An 8,910-nucleotide genomic window follows, 5' to 3' on the forward strand; every position below is an offset into this window, starting at 1 on the left:
TCCAGGCAGAAGTCACAAAAAAAATTATCAGGGAATACCCATCAACCCAAGTAACTTGCAAGGGACTGCAAAATCCTGCAGAATGGCCCTCTTCCAACCAATATAAACTAAACAGAAAAACCACCGTGGAGTTATATCTTACTGAGATTTCTTTATAATCTTATTTTATTTAGGAGAGTCTAAACTGCATTATAAGAGGTGAAAAAAGCCTCAGAATATGGAGCAATTAACCAAACTGGGTTTTAAACATGATCAATTCACTCGCTCCCGATTATGTCATAGGCAAAAAAAAAAAAAAAAAAATCCGTCCTTCCTATGCATCAAATAAATTCTTCAATCTTTTTAATTTGTATCTTTTTCGCTATTGTCCTTATTTTCTTTTGCTTAACTATGGGCTCCTTTTACTAAGGTGTGCTAGCGTTTTTTAGCAGGATATTACAGCACGCTATGCAGCTAGAACTAATGCCAGCTCAATGCTGGCGTTCGCGTCTAGCGTGCATGGCAATGTAGCGCTCGCTTTCCCGCGCGTTAATGCCCTAATACAACTTCGTAAAAGGAGCCCTATGTGTAGACTCCCCGTGGGCTTACTGTCATGTTTATAAGTTCATAAAGATTGTCTTTAATCGATCAATTCAAGTACTAATTTGTAATATTTCTTAATTAGTTCAAAAATTAGTTTACAATAACCTCAGCAGATCAAAAAATCATAAACCAGCAACTCTAGGGTTCATAAGATTCATAGCAGTTGAATTACTTATCTGCCGTTAGTCTTTACGTCAACAATTCTTTAAAGCAGGGGTAGGGAACTCCGGTCCTCGAGAGCCGAATTCCAGTCGGGTTTTCAGGATTTCCCCAATGAATATGCATTGAAAGCAGTGCATGCAAATAGATCTCATGCATATTCATTGGGGAAATCCTGAAAACCCGACTGGAATACGGCTCTCGAGGACCGGAGTTCCCTACCACTGCTTTAAAGGAATGGGCTGTATTGTAGAACGCTGCCACGCTGTGACTGACGTTGTCAACGTTTCGCGGTGTTACAATCTCTCCCGCTGCGTCAGGGTAATTCCAGGGCAAACAGTTCATTAGCGTTGCATTCCTCTGTGGATTCTCTTGCTATTGTTACCTCTTCCAACCAACACATCTTTCAGTATTTTACAGAATACCTCAGAAAGGCCTGGCTGCCTTTTGAGGCCCAGGTCACAGAAAATGGTTGAGAGGTCATTTCTGAGACACGCTCCCATGCCTGCACAAGCATACAGAAATGGCAGAGTAAAGCCAAAAAAAAAAACATTTCTTACGTCAGAGATGAGCAAAGGCTTGTTCTTTTATGAGAAAATAAAATGGTGTTTCTCTTCCAGACCATCATATTTACCTATAAACCCATTCCCCTATTAATGTATTTCCTTTAGAAATTCCAATGTTTAAGAGCCCAAATGTCTGGCCATTTCTGACTCAAGCACAGGGTAAGTAAACGTGAGATATATTCTCCAAGTGAGACTGGTTTGTTCTTAATATGTTCTGAAAGATGTGCAAAACAGACAACAGCCAGGGATGAAGCCTTGATGATGGGTGCTACTGCCCACAAGTTTCAAACTTATGCCCTTCAGCTTCTTTTCATATTTGCAGAAGGCATTATTGGGTTATGCTGATGAGAAGGTAAAGAGTAAGTTTCTTAAATGGTTACCAGCCTTATTAGCTTTCCAAGTGTAGGTGCTTTGGCATATGCAATTAAGACTCTGCTCCTCTATCGGCATGACAACTGTGGTGTCAAATTTTACATGTGATAAACTCACAAGATGAGCACGAGCACCTGTTTCTTATATTCCTATTTGTTTGCCACATCTCAGATCTGAACTTGGTACCAAAATGCTGAATCCCCGATTCCATAGATAAGCCTGGGAGAGGGACGTGTGAAGGTCGCTGGGAGGGTCCAAGTTCACTTACACAGAATTTGGACAGCCCTGTATGCCCTTCTTCCATTAACCTTTCACAGGTTTCCAGCATGTCTATCCTCGAGTCATTCAAATGTCACGTTAAAAACTTATTTTAAGAAAATGCAATTTACATATTAAAACAAAATGAAAAATGTCATATCATCCAGACAGACGTGAAGTGAAACAAATCTAGAAGCCTTTCAACTGTTTAAAAAGGTGTAAGACAATTAAGAGAGAAATTTACAGATTAGATAAAACATTTCAAGGGTATAAAGATTAGTTAATGCCATTTAATTATTCAGGTTGTGAACTGTGTGGTAATAGCTATACTGTTATATACACACACATTTGCAAACTGTTAAGTCTTGCATGAAAACTGATGTCAACAACAACAAAAAAAAAAACCTGCCAAAAAAACAGAAAGGAAAAGGTATAAGACAACATTCCTCAGATGCATTTTTCCTACCAATTCACTTGTGTGCAGAGAAACCAGTAAATATGGAGTAGACTTGTACTTGCATTCATCAAGGATACCTCAATGACAGTTTAATCACTCCCATGGTTTTACCATGATCCAGGGGGGTGCTGGTTCAGAAACCTCCAGCTGCATGCAAGGATCCTGCTCTTGAAGGGTGCAGATCTGACATCAGTACTCCATTTTGCTACCTTTTACAATTTTTAATGGCCATATTACAGAGCAGCAGAACCCACAAATTACAAATATTCCACCCCCATCCCCACAGCAGAATATAGTATTGTTTCAGACAGTTAGAACCATCCAGACTTCACTAAATTTCTGACACAAATATTAGAAATTTGACTTCTTTATTCTATATATCTAAGGCCAGCGCTGCAATTTCCACATAAATCAAATAAGCACAAACACCCCTGAAGCAGACTGCAAGCTAATGTGCTTTCTAATCCACCTCAGACCACTGTCCCCCTCAGATGTGGCTCTAGCACTGTAAACCCCTCATGTCTCACAGCCATCAGTCCCCCAATACAGCTGTAATGCGAGAGTCTCTTGCACCATGCGATCAGTAAAGATGCAATTCAGCTGCGTTTCAATGCCATGTACTAAAACCTTGAATAGTCCTGCGAGATACACTTCGCCAAGGCTAAGCATTGAAATATTACAATGCCAAGGGATAGGGCAGACATGGTGACTTTATAGCACGCTGCTACGCAAAGAACCAGCGTCCAGGTCCTGAATATGGTCAACCTACAAAAGGCAGGAAAACCTAAGCCGGGAATTCTGGCAGATTCTGGCATCATCTCAGTTATGGCAACACAAACTCTTTCCACTGCCCGGCACTCTGAAGTAACACACACACAAAAAGCCTGCACAAAAGAGATACACTGAACATACGCAGCAACTTATACCATACTTTGAAAGTATTTTCTCCCAAGACTCCTCAACAGTACCAACAAGCAACTGAGTCAAAGCTCTAGGATTGCCAGGAGCACTGGTGTGAACTAGGAGAGAGAAGGAAGGGGAAAATCCTGGGTAGTTTTCAATAAAGTTTCATAGTACCAGATCCCAACCTTGGCTCAGGATAAAACTAGATGCCCAAAAGAAGCAGGGGTAAACCGGCAAGTTCAACCAAAACAAACACAAACAGAGCCATGCCATTTGCAAGATCCTGTTCATCTGTGTGTATGACGGAAGCACAAGTGCCCGCCTGTTCCACCTGAGGACAGGGAGGGACCAGCCCCATTCAAGGTGTGTTCTACTTACAGAGTGCATACAAATGCAGCTTAGAAAGAGAACGAGGCAAGCAGTGCAGGGGACGGTGAAACAATTCTATCGTGTTTGTTGCCCACAAAACTGCTCCAGTACAACTAGGAAAGGTGACCAGGCCAAGAACTGCCAAGTTTTTAGACAGTTCTAATAAGTATAGCAGTGTTTCCAGTAACAGAGCCCTATATGCCAAAAGGTAGAAGAGACACTATATGTGGCTTCAACCTCCTCTCCTTGACTTAGTCACTAAGGTATGTATTGCCCTATGCCAGGCCAACTGCAGGCCACCTGACTATGTCATGTGTCGTCAGAGGAGCATGCAAGGAATTGGCAGTCTCATGACCTAAAAACATTTTGCATTTTTCTGTAAGAGGACAACATTTTTTTTGCTTGTTTCCACTAAAACAGGAACAGACAGGTCTAACACTGTTCGACAGCATCTCAGTCCACAATAAGAAAGATACCGCATAACCCTTGCTTACATGTTATGTCATAGTGGTCTTGTAATGAGTAGGAGGGTAATTGGCCACAGTGTCCTCCGTGTTACAGTTTTTGTAACGTAGGAAAATTAGCTACAGTAAGAAGTTACACCAATGCAAAGTAGAAGTTTTACTCCTTAGCAACAAAGTAAAACACACCTCTTTGGATACTGTACTGTAACACCAGTTTGAATTACACATCCCCCTCCATATTCGTGGGTTCAGAACTCACGAATTCGGTTATTCGCGGTTTTCATCTGGGCGACTCACCTCCGCCTCCCAGACCTGTCCACTTACTTACTTTTTAAAACCTGGTGGTCCAGCAGTGAAGCAGGGCAGGAGCGATCTTCCTACACTCTTGCCCTGTGCAGAACTGGGAACAAAAATGGCTGCCGTGACTTCCCATGGTCTCATGGGAACACATGGCAGCCATTATTGTTCCCGGCTCTGCATAAGGCAGGAGCATAGGAAGATCGCTCCTGCCCTTTTCACCGCTACCCCACCAGGCTTTATAAAGTAACTACAGTGGCGAGAGGGAGGCGGCCCTAAAGTTATTCATGATTTTTCCATATTTGCGGGCCGACTCTGCCCCTAACCTCTGCAAATATGGAGGGACATTTTGATTAGCAGTGCAATCTGCTACACATCACTTAGGCTTGTGTCAATCCGCCATAAAGCTATTATATACATTCCTGCCACAAACACACAACCGTAAATCCCCTGAAATTGGTCTTTGAAAATACACTTCAGCCATGACCTTGAATGAAACACAACAGAAGCAGCAAAGACTGCTTCATCTTGATCTCATCGCTTACATGCGATTACTTGATCTCATCGCTCATGCGATTACAATATGAAAAATAAAAGACCAATAATCAAATGTAATAGATGTAATAAAAGGCCACTAATCGCAAGTAAAGGCCAGTAATTGCATGTTATCGATTACTTGTGATTACTTGATCTCATCGCCCATGTGATTGCAATGTGAAAAATAAAAGGCCAGAAGATTCAAAGAAAAAAAAAATGTCTATTAGTGCAGTATTTATTATACCTGATTTTTCTTCCCTTATGGACACTGTGGATAACACCACTTTCTCCCACTAATGTTCCTAGCAAGCTTGGCCAGGCCACTCCACTATCCTTAGCCTCAAGTAGCCTACAAAAGCTCCTCAAAGAAAAGATGGCGGATCACACAAAGGTATAAGAAGTGTCACGCACTCAATTTTGACATTCATTTAAGGCCCGAGTCTATATATGGTGTCTTAAAAAATAAATAAGTTTAAAAAAAAAAAAATCTGTGACTAGTATGGCAGTAAGTGCAATTCTGTAAAAGTTATGCGCACCTTATAGAATCACGCTTAGTGCCTGTGCAGGTCATAACTTTTAGGCACACCCATTTAGGCCAGCTAAAACTGGGCCTACATGAGTGTGCCTAAGCTATGCGCCAACCTGTTGGTTGGTAAATAACTTTTAGGAACACTCACACTCTGCCTCCTGACCATGCCTCCTTTTAGATTTGCGCACTGGACATGGCACATGGCACTTTGTGCGATGTGCCTACCAAATTATCTGCATAAACTTCTGATGTCAATTACTGTCAATTAACACACGTTCATTAGCAATTCTTGGTGCAGATTAAGCCAATTAATCAATTAAATTGTGCAAGCACAACCTTAACCTTTTCTTATGGTATGTCCCGGCTGACGGGACATTCCAAAAATGTCGTTGCCGTCGTATGTCCCATGGCATGGGACATACAGTACACGACAGGCACACAAAATATTTGAATTTACAGACTTATGACTTATTTACATTATGTTTACAATAGCCGTAATGTATAATACAAAACTTTGCTAAAATAATTACGATTGGAACCAGCGTAACGTAAAATTTATTACCATATGAAAAGGTTAAACACTGTACATAGAATTATTTTTTTTTTGGGGGGAGGGGGTTTAATGCCTAAAAAAACAAATACCTTTTACCCACTCCCAACCTTTGCACTGCTCTTCCTGAGCATAAATCTACCAGCATTCGTAACTGAATTATCTTTCCAAGAAATCCCAACACACGTAACTAAAATACGCATTAAACTAAGGAGAAAACATTCTAAAAATAAAAAATAAAAAAAAATCAATGCTACTTTACCTCTGCATTCATATGTATTCTGTCACACATCATCTGAAGCAATTTATAAAAATAATAATAAGGCTCGACCACAGAAAACCAGAGCAGCCGTGAAGGAAAAATATGCAATGATGGTTTTACTTACTGAAGTGTTATTCTCAAGTAAACTTCTGTGCAATGTTAGATATGGAGAGCTACAATACATTCAGGAGATACAGAAGCAAGCAAAAAGTAGCCAAACCATACCAGAAATAACCTGTTTTAAACTGATTTAAAAAAATGTCTGATGTACTACTATGAAATCCAAAAGGAAACATATTAAGAATACTTTCAATACTTAAGAGCTAAAAACTGTACCCAGAACACATGAGGTTCTGTCAAGATACTCCCAAAACCAAACATTTGGGCGCAGCATCTGCAGAGCAGGAGAAAAATCAATGAGAGACGCCCCAACAATCAATCCTAAAAATATTCTGTGCAACCTGGGGAATGTCTCATCCTCAGAATCCACCAGCTACCAATTGATCAAATATTGAGGTCTGTGGGGCAAGCTGAGTAAATTATAAAGAGACCATAGAAGGCAAGAGACAGAGGTTTTACAGATGAGCAAGATTTACAAAACACAAACCCCCAGGCGTAAAACTTTGAGGACTGAGCGGTTTATCCACCAACCACATTTAAATGACAGCCGCTGCCCTCCCCTTTCATTCCCTGGAAGAGAAAATGACAAGGCCCACTCACCTCTGGCAGACAGCTTTTTGGTGTTGATAATTTTTGCAGCATATTCCTGGGAGGTGCTTTTCTTCACACATCTGCGCACTACAGAGAAGGCCCCCCTAGAATTAATTCACAAAAAAAAAAAAAGACTAGAGCTGTGAAACTGAGGCAAGACCAGCGAGAAAAGTGCCACATGCGAGTTAGGGACGGTCACAGACACAATCTTTATCATACACACGGGTACATACGAAGCAGGAGCTTGGGGGGGGGGGGGGGGTCAGCAATTAACCAGCCCCGACTGCTCGCTTTAGGCAGGAGTTGGCAGCACACAAAGAGGGAAGTGCAGAAGTTCACTTCAAAGGCAGAACGTGTTGCCTGCAGGTAGGCGAGGAGGAAGAGCAGAGCCGCTGCCCCGGCCCCGGGCGAGGGAAGTGGGGCCGGGGAGTCCATTCTCTCCACCACCCCCTCCACGCGCGCTACCGGCACCGACGGCTGAGGTGGGGCGCTCACACCCACCGCCACTACGCACTAAGACACCGAGGGGCACCGTCCGGAATCCGGAACGTGAGCCAGGATCCGGGCGCCAGACCGTCCCCCTTGCAGGGAGCGGGCGCCGCATTGCAGCCGGGAGGGAGGGAGGTCGGGGATCGTGCCCGGGGCACGGAGCTTGGCGGCGGCGCTGCTTCCCGTGGCCCGTACTTGCCGAGCTCCTCGTAGAGCTGGTAGTCGTCGGTGAAGCGGGTGCACGTTGCGGTAGTGGCCATGTTAGGACTGCGAGATCTGCTCGAGCATGGGGCAGGGTAGAAGGAGGAGACGGCAGGGCGGCTGCTGCTGCTGCTGCTAATGGTGCTGCTCTCGTGCGGCTTTTCCCTCCCTCTCTCGGCTCTCTCTGTGCACAGTCACCGCGGGGTGGGGAGGGAGGGAGGAGGGCGGCCCAGCACCGCGAGATTTGCTGGGGACACTCCCTCCTCCCCCCTGCTAGGGAAGGCGGAGTGGGGGGGGGAGAGCTGCTGCTCCTGCAACAACTCCCCCCCTCCGAGTGACGCGCCGTTCTCGTTTCTCTCGTGGAAACCGCTGCATCGTGTCACTGCGCTGTACTAATCAGACCCCCGATAAAGCGCGCTATTGGCCCGGAGCGAGGGGGATAAAGCGCCCTAGAGTATACGGTGCCCATGCGAGAAGCTGCTGCTGCTGTGCAGGTCGCGCCTGTGGGCACTGCTTCTAGGCCAGCGGCAGGTGCACGCACAGTCCCTTGCAGAAATCTAGCTGGGTTATTTTGTTTAGCATTTGATAGCCATCATGCTGGAATCTTCTTCTCTATGTCACAAAATAACCTGAAACCTCATTATGTAACTTGAAACCAACTACCTTCTAATGTAATGTAATTTAATGGAAATGTCCAGCTATCTTCCAATGTATCTTCCTGGAAATGTCCAGCTATTTCCCAATGTAATGTAACTTCCTGGAAATGTCCAGCTATCTCCCAATGTAATCCACTTAGAACCGCAAGGTATAAGCGGAATAGAAATCCGTAATGTAATGTAATTGCATTCTTCTTTCTGGCTGGAAGGGCCAAACAAACCCCAGCATGCTCTTTATTGATGCTATGATGGGCAAATATAGATTTGGATTTATTTACCACCTTTTTGAAGGAATTTACCCAAGGCGGTGTACAGCAAAGACAATTGCAGCAGTAAAAATATTCGCATTGCAATCAAATACAGCATAGCATGCTACATTACAATGTCAACACAATACATGGGAAAGCATGTTATTGGCAACCTTTTTAAAGCAAAGAGCCAATTTATCCTAAAAATTTGACCAAGATTTACAAAGCGCTGTAATGGGTAGAGAAGGGAGTTTGAGATATTCCAGATCTCTCACCCTCTCTTCCCAAGGTCTACAGTAG

At 43.5% G+C, this 8,910-nt stretch overlaps 1 protein-coding gene across 12 annotated transcripts in view; it reads right to left on the reverse strand.

Moving 5' to 3' along the window:
* CAMK2G (calcium/calmodulin dependent protein kinase II gamma) overlaps positions 1 to 8,009 on the reverse strand; it is a 543,897-nt gene extending 535,888 nt beyond the window's left edge. For 3 of the 12 annotated variants that reach the window (XM_033940486.1, XM_033940504.1, XM_033940488.1), the window contains exons 1-2: positions 7,701 to 8,006; positions 7,026 to 7,120 (exon numbers count right to left, since the gene is read on the reverse strand). In XM_033940486.1, coding sequence (XP_033796377.1) covers positions 7,026 to 7,120; positions 7,701 to 7,765 — 160 coding nt within the window. In that variant the 5' untranslated portion in view covers positions 7,766 to 8,006. Of the gene's footprint in view, positions 1 to 7,025; positions 7,121 to 7,700 lie in introns of all 12 variants that reach the window. The other 9 variants (XM_033940495.1, XM_033940498.1, XM_033940484.1 and 6 more) reach the window with 8 other exon arrangements.
* Between the last annotated feature and the right edge of the window lie 901 nt (positions 8,010 to 8,910).

This window comes from Geotrypetes seraphini, chromosome 4 (genome assembly GCF_902459505.1).
Source record: "Geotrypetes seraphini chromosome 4, aGeoSer1.1, whole genome shotgun sequence".
NCBI classification, from domain to species: Eukaryota; Metazoa; Chordata; class Amphibia; order Gymnophiona; family Dermophiidae; genus Geotrypetes; species Geotrypetes seraphini.